Source organism: Rousettus aegyptiacus, unplaced genomic scaffold (genome assembly GCF_014176215.1).
Source record: "Rousettus aegyptiacus isolate mRouAeg1 unplaced genomic scaffold, mRouAeg1.p scaffold_m13_p_12, whole genome shotgun sequence".
Taxonomy (NCBI): domain Eukaryota; kingdom Metazoa; phylum Chordata; class Mammalia; order Chiroptera; family Pteropodidae; genus Rousettus; species Rousettus aegyptiacus.
In genome coordinates this window covers 2856974-2871278 of record NW_023416287.1, presented here as the reverse complement: position 1 = coordinate 2871278, position 14305 = coordinate 2856974, and the positions used below count along the sequence as shown (strand labels likewise).

Here is a 14305-nt window from a genome sequence, read left to right as displayed (position 1 = left end):
GCCAAGACACCCTGGAACCACTGGAGAGAAGAAAGCGAAATGTCCGTGGCATCAGGGTAAACGTGTCAGAGTTCTCAGATGCCACAGCGCAGGGCGGTAAGGAGGACGCCCCCGTTCCAGCGGGTCCCTACCCCTACCCCCCCCCCCACCCCAGAGTGCGACGTTTCGCAAGAGTGCGTGAGACTTGGAACAGAGGAATTTAAAAAAAAGATTAGCTAATCTGGCGTTGTGCAGACACAGGTAGGCGCCCTGAAGAAGAAACGGGGTGGTGTGTGTGGCAGAGGGAGGCTGGGGCGGGAGGCTGCCTGCGGGGTGGAGCTCACAGCTTTCTGTGACCTTTGGCAGCTGACCTAAGACCTAGGGAGTGGGCAGCATCTCAGCGTGGAAGAGCCCGTGGGAGAGCGTTCAAGGGGAGGGACGGTCGGGAAGAGCTGGGAACGGGCGACCAGTTTCTGGCTGCCGCGGCCCAGGCCAGGTGGGCCAGACTTGTGACCCAGGGTGTCCATGATGGGCAAAGAAAGACAAGACATCTCTGACTCAACCCCAGAGAAGTGGACATCACAGCCAGCGCGAAGGAGAACTTATTTTACAAGCCGGGAGGGTGCGCTGGGTTCCCGCTGGGGGACTTGGGGCTTGCCCTCTCCCTTTTCCTCGGAGAAGGCTGCACAAGCCGTTGCCTCGAAAAGGAGGGTAGCGGTGAGTGGCAGGGGCCTGGACAGGAGCCCTGGCGTGTGGGGTAATGGTCGTGTGGGCCAAGGGGCCTACGAGGCAGGCCCAGCAACATAGGCTAGCCTTCACTCTGGCCCACATAGCCTTGTGACTGTCCTCGAGCACGGCAGCCACGCCAGCACTGGGCAGAGGAAGCAGGTGGGGAGGCCGCTTGGGGCTTTTCTGGGTGGTTGAGACAGGAGGACAGACGAGATTCTCGAAGAACCAGCAGTGCGGGCGAGCGATGCCGGCGATGAAGGGACAAGAAGCCGCAGGCCCAGCCCCGGGAAGACCCAGTGGGGGCTCTGGGCACACGCCGACCCGGTACGGATGGGGCAGGGGAGAGGGTGGGGATAGGGGACAGCTGTTCCGGGGTAAAGGACCGGAACACAGGCCTAATCCTCCCAGAGACTCCATCGCATTACCGTGGCCCTGTGTCTTGCTCCTGAGTAATCAGCCTGTGCCTTCACTGAAGGGCAGGTAGGTTGAACTTCAGCGAGTTCCGATCCTATAATGAAACGTTTCCTTTTAATTGTTACATACACCTTTCTCAGCTTTCTGCCTATTCCGAGTGTATTTCTTCTCTTCCTTGAGCAGCAGAATGGATGCGTCGGGTGCGCTGGCTCTGTTCATAGGCCTCCATCGGATGCCTGTTGTCACTCTTAAGTGGAACGCCATGACCATAATTGATGGAGAGTTGACTTGCAAGCTTTTAGGATTAATTGTAAAGTTTAAACTAAAACATTTCCCGGAGCTGCCTTTAAATAATAATGATAATACCTCGTATAGGTGTAGTGCTTCGCAATTTACAAAGCACTCTCCCATACATCGTGTCATTTAATCTTCACAATAAACAAGGCTGCTTGAATGCTTAGATCTCTCCTGAGTGAGAAATCATGCTACACATCCCGATTTAATCACAGTGAGTTGCCAAAAGTCCTTGATACAATAACCATTTACTGAGCACCTTCTATGCGTAAAGCACTTTACTAAGGACACCAAGGGGTAAATTTCCAACGAATAAATATCCAGTAAATAGTACCTATCCAAAATGTGATCTTGCTGCCTAACTCAGTTTTCCTTCCTGATCATAGTCACTGTTTTGGAGGTGCTTACTAAACTGTAAATTTATATAAATTGCCAGGAATTGGATTGTAGCAGAGTTTAAGTTTATAAATCTAAAGGTTCTGATGCTTAGCTAAGCTCAGTAATTCTTTTTTTGTTTTCAAATTTAACTTTTATTTTTGTGTTTTGTTTTCAAGTCCACAGGAAGAAGTATGCTTAATATTGAATCTCAATCTCTTTCTCTCTCTGTCTCTCTCTCTCTCTGCCACCTTGACCTCAGTGATTCTTTAGAGAGTCATTCCATCAATTTCAACTTGCAGTTTCTTGAAGTTTATATATCTTAAAATATTCACAACAGCCAGCATATTTGAAAATGCCACGCTGTTGAGCTCACTGTCCTAATTAGGGTGATCAGGGTGTGGTTCTGAGAGCACAGCCTGGCCCTTGGCCCCAGAAGGCCTGTGCAGTAGAAGGGAAGATGTAATCATCTCCGAGTTCTTCGATGCGTCGAGGACACTGGGAGGCACAGGACTTCCAAGGAGGGGGCCCTCTGGGTGAGGTGGGCCGTAGCCCCAGCGCAAGGCTTCTGAACCTCTGTCCAGGAGCCCCCAGGGTGACCAGGCCAGTGCTCTGGGCCACCATAGCTCCTCAGAGATTCTCCAAAAGAATGAGACCCCAAAATTAAAAGGACCGTGTGCCTTCAAAGGCCCGTGGGCAGAGCGGCCCTCACAGAGAGGTCACCTGCACACCGTCACCCCTTTTCCATCAGGGGCTGGTCAGGCCCTGGTGTCTTACGTGGGCCGCATGTCAGCCGAGGGGCCATTTTGTTACGAACCAGAGAGGCGGTCATCAGGGTGTTATTTCTCTAGGATTTTCCTGCTCCTTGTTTGTCATCTTAATTTTTTTAGCCCGAGTGTTACCCCAGTCGTCACTTGGCCGTTCACGGTATGGAGGTGGGAGAGGGCAAACCCAGATGGCCTAAAATTTTTTTTACTGGTGCACTCATTTTCTGGACACAGTTTTCTTTAGAAAGTTTTCCCATGGTACTATCTTTTAAAATGACAACTTCTATATTTTACAAGGTGGGGGTGATATCTGGACCACCAAATATCTCTTGGTTCTTGCAGTATGGAGCTTGGGCAGTCACGAGCCAGAGAACCCTGCCTTTTCAGTGTTGGGCAGGTATGCCTAATGCTGTATCTTGACACAGACTATGTAGCCAATGTAAAAGCATCTCTTAAAAACTCCAGGGAGGACTATAGTTAGGGTGTAGGGTGGAGCGGAAGTTTGAGCGTTAAGCCTGAGTGATATTTCCAACTGGGGCTGGCAACGTGCTTTAAATAATTGTGTTCTGATCATTTAGGTCTCTCTTTGTAGGGCATCTTTTATGACCAAGACTGTCCAGTACCAAAATGAGCTACATAAATTCCTAATCTGGGATACAGCTGGACAAGAACGAGTAAGTCACTCTTTAATTTACTATGTGTTTTTCAGAGGTCCAAATCAAAGCTCCAACTAAACTGTCAATGTCCCTGTCACATCACGGTACTGTCTTCTGTGCGCCGGAGACACGTTTATTTCCATTCGTGTAGACCAGCCTTTTTCTTTTCAATTAGAGCCACTGAGTCCACTGATGGAGAAAGTGATAATGGGCACTGAGGGCATTTTTATGCTTTTTAGTGTCTTAAAGTAAATGCTGACTAACAGGCCTGATGAAATCCTGCTCGGAGAGAGCATTGTGTGTGATTTGGGGCTCCATCCTCCAGCAAAGGTGTAAAAGAATTAGTGGTAAAAAGGAAGAGTTAAGCACATCTCATTTATAGCTGCCTTTTAAAAGCTAAAGAGGGAACTTTACGGCATATGAAGTTTGAGATATAAGTGAAATGGATGAGCTAACACAGTGCCTGGCAATAGGTACTTAATAAACGCCTGATGATAAAATTGTCCAAGACGGTTATCTGCTTAAGGAAGGGCCCGAACGGGGGCGGGGGGTGGGGGGGAGGCTGGGCCGCAGCATCACAGTGCGGAGTGGGATTCGGTGAAACCCGCCCAGGCCAGGCAGGAGTGGGGGGGCGGGGGACAGACAGACTCCCGCCTGCTGCCTCCTTTGCCCTCCAGCCGCCCAACCGGTGATCTCCTCCTTGAGGAGTGTCTGGCAGCCACCCATTATTCAGCTGCTGTTTAATTTTGTTTTCAAACAGCACTATCAAAACAAAACATCTGATGGATGCTCGGTGCTATCTTAAGCTCTTCAAAGTGTACCAGCAGTAATCAGGAGAAATAGCGCGTCATCACAGTCTTATCTAAGGCAGCCCGGGTGCTGTGTGTGGTAACAGACAAATGGAGGAAAACAAAGCAGCCGCCGGCGGCCTCGGCGCAGACACCACACATTTGTACAGATTTAACGTCTTAAGTTTGCCGTTTGTTGGGTTTTAGGTTTGGGTTGTTTTTAATGCTGGATGACATACCCTGTTTCCAATCCCTCATCTAAGGTTCGCGCGCTCCGCCCCCATCCCCCGCTCCTCGTACTTTGTGCTGTGCACCCGGAATGGAACGTTTGGGACGGCGAGACCTTTACCCGTCACTCTTCCCTCCCGCGGAAGGGGCACTTCCCACACCGCACCCTGGCTCATGGGGCGGACGCAGCTCTGGTGTCCGCCCCATGAGCCAGGAACTCGTGTGGCTCTTCGTGCTGGCGATGCATGTACCCTTTCAGCGAATCCCAAGTTCCAGTCACCCCCGCCCATGTATTTGATGATACAGCAAACCCTCATCATAAAGGATCATGCTGTGATGTAGACTCCATCATCCTTTGAATCAGCGCCTGTGCCCATATACGCAGTGATGTATAACGTCTTCTTTTTCTAGACTATAGAGAAAGAATAACGCACAGGTTCATGCCTGTCCCTTACTACCACCGTAGCGTAGGGTTCCGTTAAGTTTTGTAATTAGCCACTTTGCCTGCCTCTTCTCTGTCCTTCTCATCGACTCCAAACCAGGGGTGCTTGCTCTGAGATGCACGTCCACCTCACCCCTACCCAAAGCGCGATCACTTGGCCAGGGGCTCGCCCAGGGGATGTAAGTGAGGCCAGCAGGCAGGGCTCCAGGGCACTGACCAGCCACCCCCGTGCTGGGGAGCCCAGAGAGGGGCCCCGGCTGCTGGCACTCCAGCCAGCCGTCGCCCGGCAGGAGGACGCACCACGGTCTCCAGACACCGTGTTCGAGAGAAGCTAAACAGCTAACAGAGCATCGTCCAGGACACGTCCGCGAGCTCGTTGTGACGGGCAGTTTGTCCCGGGCCGGGCCTTCACAGCCCTGACCGTGGCGGCCTCGGCTGGACTCCCCGTGCGCTCCCCCGACCGCCGCTTGTCCTCGCGCTGGACTGCATGCAGTCGTCCAGTGCGCCGTGCACGTGCATGCCCTCGTGCCCGGCGCTGGCGTCCCCTCTGCGTGGACTGCCCCTCCCTTCGTTAGCCTAGAAAACGCACCTCTGATGTCACCTCAGGGGGCGCCCCCGTGGTCCCCGCCATTCTCAGGTAAGTGCCCACATCGCCGTGTGCCGGTGCCACTCAGACCTGGTCGCCTCTGGCTCCTCCTTCCCTCTCCCCGGCCACACTCTGCCTTCTGCCACCTTTACCTCCCGCCCACGTGTCCCCGTAGCCTTTGGCCGGTCTCCCTGCTTTTACTCTTCCCCGCCCGCCACCGTACGTCCCTGTCCTGCAGGACCCAGCGGGACCTGAAGTCATAGCCCAGAACCTGTTATCCTCCTGTTTCATGCCCGTCAGTGGCTCCACACGGCCCCCCGACAGCTGGACGCTGGGCAGAGGCCAGCAGAGCCCTGCGCGGCCTGCTCTGCCTTCTCTCCTCGGCGCCCTGCTGGCCCATGTCCCTCCTGCTGAGTCCCAGCCCACGGCCACCGTCCTGGTCCTCAAACTCCGCCCACCAGGCCTTCGTAGACACTGTTTCCTCTGCCAGAACTTTCTCTGCCCTCTTGGGTGCGTGGCTGGCTGGCTCCTTACCAGCTCTTGGCCTTGGCTTCAACGGTGCGCCCTTAGAGTCTGCCCTGAGCGCATCCCGAGGCGGGGCCGCGTTCACGCCCCACTTCCCTCGGGACCCGCATACAAGTCGCCGTTGGATGTCTTTCCACTTGCCCTTGTTGGCAGCCCTCACCGCAGACAGGGACACGGTGTCTCGTCCGCGGCTGTGTCCCCGGAGCCTCGCACGGTGCCCTACCTGGATGCTCAGGTGTTGGTCGGACCAGCCAGCAAGTACACCCTGCAGCGTGTCTCTGCACATCCCGAGCAGGCCTTGATTGCCCGCATCCACGGGCACGCCCTCGTTTCCTCGCTCGCTTGGCTCCTGTTAGACTGTGAGCTCCTTGTGGGCAGGGACTGGCTTCGCGCCTGTGCCCTCGGCGCCTGGCACACGATACTGATGCCAGCGGGCTTCTCTCCCTGACTGCCAGCCCTGCTTCGGCACACGGAAGGATAGAGCCTCTGCCTGCTCTACCGTGCGAGTATTGCATGCCTCAAAGTGTAAGTGTCTGATGTTTGCATATTTATTCCTCTGTTCTCTCTAGTAATGAGATTCATCATGGAACCAAAAGCCATCAAAAAAACGAAAGCTCTTTTTGACGAGCTGACCAAACAGCCTCCATGTTGACCCCTGCTTTTGCCTATTGCTGTGTGTTATTTCGACACACGGGTTCTTTGTCTGATGGTCCAGTTGCGGTTAATCGCAGAGTGATTTCATTAGGTCAATGAAAGTGATTTTGGAGAACTTCACACACGTCGGGCAGAGCCGTTAATGGCGAGGGACCTGGAGAGATGAAGAGGAAAGTGCCGACCGGGGACGATGGCACGAGTGCGTCAGAAAATGACGGTTTGTGTCTCAGAGGGTCGCCAGGCCTCAGGGAACGGCGGAGTCCTCAGACGCTTTTGTAAAACCCCCCTTGTTACGTGGCGCTGGGAGAGTTAGAAGTGAAGTAAAAGAGAGCGGATTGGACGAGCACAGAGTTTATTGGAAGAATCACAGGTCCTCGGGCAGCTTGGAGCCAGTGTCATTCAGGAAACTAGCTCCTGGTCGCAATAACAGACCTGAGCTTTTTCAAATACCAGACAAAATGAAACTTGTTTGCATAATTTAATTTATTGTCTTAAGATAGAGCCTTTGTCAGGCCTTTTCGTCCCTATTCTCTCTCCTTAATGAATTAAGTTTTAATTTTTCCTCCAGCCATCCTTCACTAAAAAAAATTCCTACGATAGTATGGGGACCACGCACAAATAAGCACCACGAATACCTACCGTAAATACGCCGTAGACGCGGCAGCGACATTTCGAGTACTCGTCTGTGGTCACATAGAAGACAGCTGCTTGACCGAAGTCGAGTAGACTCTGCGGCCAGCCCTTAAAGATTCCTGGTCCCGAATCTCGACGCGCTTTCTCCTGAGGACTGTGTCCCGGGCCGAGAGCACCAGGAAGGCACAGGTGCGCGTGTGGCCACAGTGGTCGCATGAGGAGTTGTCCTCGTGTTTAAGTGGGGAAGCGCCGTAGCTTAGTGTCATCGAGAGCCAAGGTTGACACCGTGGCCCGCGGCCAAATCCAGCCTGCTGCCCACTTTTGTAAATTAAGGTTTATTGGAACAAAACCACCACACGTGTTAGTCTGCGTGTGATCACGACTGCTTTCACTCTTCAGGAGTGGACAAAGATCGAACGACCCACAAAGCCTAAAAGGTTTCCTGTAGGCTTTCCAGAAAAAGTTCGAAGACCACTGATTTAGAGCCAGATTTGGAACAGAGATATGCTGACATCCTCTGAGTTTCTTTTTAACCTGCCGCCTTCTTTGCACAAAGGACATAGAAAGTTTCAGTGTCAGTCATGACAGAGTGGCTTGTAAAGGACTCACCGTTCCACAAACAAAAATTATGTATAAACTCTGGACAACACATTGAAAACTGTATGAAGGCTCTGCCGAGCGACCAGGTGCAGGCAGGCTGATGGGAACTGCCTGGGGTGAGACTGGCATTTCGTGGCTTTCCCTAGAGGGCCCTCCCCAGTCCATGTGGCACAGGGGAGCCAGGACTCGAGCAGAAAGCCATCTTGGTGGCTTGCGACACTTGAGGATGTTTAAGGCTGCTAGAGCACCCTAAAAAAGAGGCCGACCCCAGAAAAGGTGAATCCAACCAGGCGGGAACCCTGAAATCTGCTTGTAAGCCCCCTCAGGTCTTTGCCTGACCCCCAAATTGTGACTGCGCAGGGGAGACGCGAAGGAACGCGACAGAAAAAAGCAGCCAGCGGTCCATGGGGCCAAGCAAGGGCGGGGGGGGGGGGGTCTGGAGCCCGAGTCCAGCCCTGCATGTGCAGGGGGTTGGTAAACGTCTCGCGCTCCCACGGAAGCGTCGGAGCAAACAGATGTGCCAGCGCTGGAAGCCGTAACGTCTAAAGGGAAGAATCCACCGGACGGGTCACCCAAATGAACCAGTCAGAAGACGGCAGACGGAGTGGGACAAGAGTCTCCGTTACAGAGACAAGTCCAAACAGTCCGACACTTGTGCACCTGGAGACCCAGAAGGTACGAGGAGAAGAGGCCAGGGGACAGAAACAGGTATTTCTGGAAATAATGGCTGAAAATTTCCTAAATCTGGTGAAACGTATCAACTCACAAATCCGAGGAGTTCAGCAAACCCGTAAGTACAAAGGACACCACGTCTAGGTCTGTCATAGTCAAACTGCGGAAAACCCAAGTGGAAGAGAAAAGTCTTGGGATGACCCACGTGTGCAGGGGAGCAGCAGCGTGAGGGGTGCCGACTCCTCCAGAGGGGGCCAGAGGACCACCGCAGAGAAGGGCAGCTGCCCGAATTACCCGTCAGAAATGGAGTCGAAGAAGTGGCATTCTGAGAAAAATAAAAGCTCGCGGGATTCAGCAGCGGCGGCCCCGGAAGGTTCTGGAGGCTGTAGGGGATGACACCGGACGGTAGCTCACATGCACGGGGAGCAGTAGAAACCGCTGGAAACGGTGAACGTAAAAATCTATTGTTTTCTTCCCAGCTTATTTAAACGACTACTGGCTATTTCATGCAAAAATTGTAACTTATTTTGTGTAATTTGGATTGTATAGCTAATAGCGTGTGTGGGTTTAAAATATTTGACAACAGTAGCACCTGAGAAGTGGGGTAAAAACAATTGGTCTTTCACGGAGTTCTGACACTTTCCCCGAGGAGGCGCGTCGCCAACTCCGAGTGGACGGGGGGAAATGTGTCTCGCAGCTGCAGGAGCAGCCACTTGACAAAGTAACACAAGAAGGTGTAGCTGAAAAGCCAAAGGATGAATTTATTAAAATGAAATACTGAAAACATTCAGTTAATGCAAAAGAGGCGGGTAAGGAAGAACAGAGGGTTTTTTACCAGAAGAAACACGAAGCAAATGGCAGACGTGATACCTGTAAGACCAGCGGTGTCAGCAAGCGCGTGGGCCGTGGAGGAAGGGGACATCCAGTGCCGAAGGCGGAGGCCATCAGGTGGGATCAGAGCTCGGCCGAGCCCGAGCCCGTGAGGAGAGGATCGCCGTTGTAGAAACGGGTGGCTTGAAAGAACGAGACTGGAGAAGGCAGCCCTGCGCAAGGCACAGCAACAGAAGAACCATCGCGGTCACGGCACTGTCCACAGCCTCGATCTGAAGACAAGGATCGCTATTGAGGCGGAGGGGGGGCTTCCTGCACTGACGGAGGTGTTTCACGTCTGGGCGGGAAAGTATTTACGTAGATGCACATACACACGTGTCACTTTGTCCAAACGTAAGCTCTTTTACCAAACTTAAGATCTTCGCACTTTATATGAATTTCGCTGTTCAAAAAAAAACGCGTCGGTGATGTCGCCAGTATAGTAACACCACACGTGGAGGCTCATCCCAGAAGCTGCGTTCCACCTGTGTGCTCCTGTCGCCCTCGCCCGCGGGGTCCGGCCGGACCTGTCCGCCCGGGGGGGGGGTCCCCCGCACGCCTCTGGCTCGCGTTTGTTTTGTGCTGCTTTTTCTCTAACACTTTGCCTTTGGTGGGAAGGTACTGGGCTTTCACCCCAGAGGCAGGGCCCCTCTCCCAAGGACTAGTGAAGCTTCACGGGTGCGCACGTCCGCGTCTGCCTTTAGGGCGGCATCAGCCCCTCCGCCGGCAGTTCTCACTCATCCGCTCGCCAGCGCTCGCCGACCTACGGCATGCGGCGCCCCAGAGGGAGCTGTGGCGCGGACGGGCAGGCGGTCCCCCCCAGACAGTCACAGTCCCGCCTGCTTCCGTTGCGCTCAGGTTAACGAAGTTTAAAAGCCACAGGCGGAGCCATCCGGATGAGAAGCTGCAGCCTGTGTTTCTGCATGTAAATCGTACCGGGCACCGGCGCTCACCTCTGGCGACAGTTCCTGCCCGCGTTGGGGGCTTAGCCACCAGAACAGAGAGCGGGGTGTGAGTACAGTGGAGTCACATTATATGCGGGGTCGGGTTTCACAGCTGGGGTACAGGTAAAATTCTGAGCGAGGCGCCCACAGCAGCACACGCGCCTGCCCCGAGGAGAAGGTGGAGGCCGCGTGGGGAAGGAGCGTCGCGTTTTCCATCTCACACCCAGCGAGACGACGGGCCCGACACCAGCCTCGCTGTGGAAGTTGTTGTTCCTCTGCCTTTCCTTCTCGTGTGTCAGGTGGGGGCGGGAGGGGGGACAGGCGGGAGGAGCTGTGCACACAGTTAGATCCACGTTGATGAAATGGGACGCGGACCCGCATTGGGGATTTGCCACCTGCACGGAGATAGCGCAGCGGGTCAGACTCACCCAGGTGGTGGTGTAAGCGCGGACGCGTCTGCCGCGCAGGCAGCATCAGGTCGCAGGGTGTATCCCTACGACGCTCGGACTCGCCGCTCGTCGGAGAACGACGCCCAGCACGGCTGTCATCTGCTGGGTGGTCTGGGCGAATGAACGGGGGAATTGTAACACCGAGTTCCACGAGAAAGCCTTTTTGGCCGCAGCAGTTGTTTATAGCCCCGTGTTTAATTCCTCTAAAACTGTGCTGAACTATCTTCCGGGGGGCGTTTCTGTGTCACGTTCAAAGTTGTTGCCTTTGGTCACCACTGGTTCACTTGCTCTAAAGCATCGCGTCATGTTCTGTGGCTTGAGAGAAAGAGTACCTTTGTGCAGGGGTAGTGGGCCTAACAGTCCAGTAGAAGGCACATCTAACCAGTTTCCCCATTTCCTGTTTCTCTCCCCCGCCCTGCAGTTCCGCGCCTTAGCGCCGATGTACTACCGAGGCTCGGCCGCGGCCATCATCGTTTACGACATCACGAAAGAAGTAAGACTGGCGGGCGGCGTCCTCGAGGCCGTTTGCCGCCGCGCTCGGCCGCTCAGCGCCCGCGGCTTTCCTCTCTTGTGTTGCAGGAGACGTTCTCGACGCTGAAGAACTGGGTGAAAGAGCTTCGGCAGCACGGCCCCCCCAACATCGTGGTTGCCATCGCGGGAAACAAGTGCGATCTCATCGATGTGAGGTACGGCACGAGGCCGGGACGTGGCGGTGCTGCCGACGTGTCCCCTTTCTCACCAAGCAGCACCCATTAGAAGAGTCGTGCTTTCATTTTATCTCTGCCACTAAAAAAGTCCTCTCCGGCATGTGGGTGGAGTCCTGATGTTTCAAAGTAAAGACTTGAGGCATTTGGAGCTGAGGAGATGACTTGTCAGACAGGCTTATCAGTCATATTGAACTCGACATTATCTGAGATTAGCGTAGCCCCCAGCTCCCATGACGCAGGACACTTGAATGGGAAGCATACTTTTAGAAAAGCATAATTATTGGCAATATCTTTGGGCCACTTTCGTAATTCTTAAAGGCTCGAGTTTCTGGGCAAAAGAAACCCTGCTCCCCCTGACCATCCCGCCGGACACACAGCCCGCAGCGCAGTCCCTTCTGCACACCCGTGGACACGGTATTCCGGGGGGGACCGCGTGCCAGGGCTTCACTAGCCGTCCGTGGCCCCCTTTGTCACCGTGGCTCTGACGAATTACCACGCAGGTGGGGATGACAGTAAGCTCGTGACGGGTGGAATTTCTGATTTGCGATTGTTGCCTTCCAGAGAAGTCATGGAGAGAGACGCTAAGGACTACGCCGACTCCATCCATGCAGTTTTTGTAGAGACCAGCGCAAAAAATGCGATAAACATAAATGAACTCTTTATAGAAATTAGTGAGTATCTCTGTGCCTTCTGGGTTTCCTCTGTGCAGAGCAACTTAAACCGATTATCTTCTGGGTAGAGAATTGTCTCCCGTACGTGGAGACGCCTAGTCTCCGATACTGTTCTCAGCAGACCGAGACGTGAGCGTGTAAGGGACAGCAGTTTTCATGTCCGGTCGTAATTGCTGGAGAGCCGCCTGCCACCTGATGACCACGGCCCTTCTAGTAAGAATGTCGTTGCTAAATAAGTAACGCACAGGCCCCGCGCCCCGAGAAGCTGTTCTCTCCCCCTTCCGCTCTTCATATGCGTTTCAAGTAGTCGTCCAGAGTCATCGAAAATGAACAAAATAAATAAGGGGAAATGAAATGCATTTCGAATTGCACTGTAGAAAATCCTCAAAAATTATTAACACTAAGCAAGTGAAAGGTGAGACCTGATTTCCCACCCGTCCTCCCTCCCTGCCCAGCAGTTGATACGGTAACCCTGGGTGGGAGGGGCCGCTGGTACCTTTGGGATCCTTACAGATTGTATCCGCGTTTATTCATTGCATTCAAATTGATCAGAACGTATATTGAGACCCGCCCCAGGCCCAGGGGAGACGCGGCCCTGCTCTCCCAGAGCTGATTCCACTGCGTGAGACCAACGGCGGGCACGAGCTCAGTGAGGTCCCTTCAGATGAGGAGCAGAGACAGGAGGAGGACAGCAGGGTGACGTGAGAGAGGGTCCGCAGGTGGTCAGGGTAGAGGCCCCTGCTGGGAGGTGGCGTTGGAGCTGAGACCCGGCAGCGCTGGCCTGGGACTCGTGGGGACGGAGCGCACCAGACCCCAGACGGAGCCCAGGAGAACGCATCGGGGCGCGGGCGACGTGCTCGCTTGGGCCCTTCTGGGTGAGAGGCGAGGTTGCCGAGGCCGGAGCGGCGCTGGCGTCGTGGAGAGGCGCAGGCGTGAGCTCCAGTGCCCGCCAGTGATGGGGCTCAGGGGCGGCAGAAAGCCCTGGTGACCTCGCCGGCTGGCGGGCGTGGGCCCAGCCCCACCTGTGGGCCACACTGCAATGCGAGCCTCTGGCTGCCCGGTGGCTGTGGCTCTTTTGGGTTTTATTTTCATTTTTTGATGTTTTTAGTTCAGAGAACCAGAGATCTGAATTTTATATGACATGTGTCCCATTGTTTAGATTGGTCCACTACTAATTCAAATGTCTTTGGAGTACCATACGGGTCTCTGAAGCCTGTCTGCCGGCTGATACCGGCCAGTGGACTATGGGTTAGAACCTCTAGTTCAGCCCCTTTTCAACATTAGAAAGTCATGGTGTTTATTGTCTTCTTAGACTGTAAATAGCAATTACCCAGATGCAGCGTGAGGCCAGTCAGAAATTTTTCACAGCTCAAGCTAAAACATCTGTAAGCGTGTGGGGTCGTGAGCATCCCAGAATCATTACGACTAAGTGCTCTTCACTCTGGCGGGGTTGAAAACAGGAAATTCTTATATTAAAAAAATGAAAATTCCTATATAAAAAATAGCACGTGCATACTCATTTTCACTGAAAAATTAAAATTATGTGTTCAGAAAGATCAGAAACATGTAGAGAGAGACAAAGTGAGCTTGTCGTTTGCTAGATGTTACAGACCTGCGTTAGCGCAGTGCCTGGCGCACCTGCGTGGTATGAGGTGTCGGTGCTCACATCAGAAGTGTGACGCTCAGTGCGCACAAACGAAGCGCACCCCTGTGACCTCTCAGATCCAGACCCAGTGGTACCCCACACCTCCCACCTAACCCCCCCGCAAAGGAGCCACCATCTTGACTGCCAGTTCTTCAGATTCATTTTGTCTGTTTCGTACTTCGTATTTTTAAAAATCAAGTGCGTTCACTCGCGTTTCTGGCTCCCTCAGCTCCACATACACCTTCGGACTCGCCCGTGTCTCCGTCGGCGGTGCTGTCGACAGCACCCAGAAGGCTCAGTGTCGCCGCCCGCGCACGGCAGGCACTCAGGTGGTGGTTCCCACCTCAGAGATTTAGAAATAGTACCTCCGCGAACGCTCTACTTCGTGGCCAGCGTGCACGTAATCCGTACACGTTGTCGTTGCGTGTAGTTATACCCAGGAGAACAGCAGTCTGGTATACATGCGTCGAGTTCAGGGTGACTGCCAGACCCTGGTTACGCCACGTGGCACCCCAGTGGTGTGCAAGGACTCCAGTCACCCTCTCTGGTGGGTAGGCAGGAAACTCATTTCCTGATAGTTCAGTCGAGCACCTTTCCAGGTCCTTCTGTGCGTTTACATGCTGTCGGGATACTGTCTTCTGTGGAGTTTGGCCTGCGTTCCTCCTGGGCCGCCCGCC

General features: G+C 53.9%; 1 protein-coding gene across 2 annotated transcripts in view; it reads left to right on the top strand.

The window, feature by feature from the left end:
- RAB22A (RAB22A, member RAS oncogene family) overlaps positions 1-14305 on the top strand; it is a 42425-nt gene that overhangs the window by 19913 nt on the left and 8207 nt on the right. For both annotated transcript variants that reach the window (XM_016124903.2, XM_036229232.1), the window contains exons 3-6: positions 3151-3232; positions 11027-11098; positions 11185-11291; positions 11874-11983. In XM_016124903.2, the coding sequence (XP_015980389.1) occupies positions 3151-3232; positions 11027-11098; positions 11185-11291; positions 11874-11983 (371 nt within the window). The remainder of the gene's footprint in view (positions 1-3150; positions 3233-11026; positions 11099-11184; positions 11292-11873; positions 11984-14305) is intronic.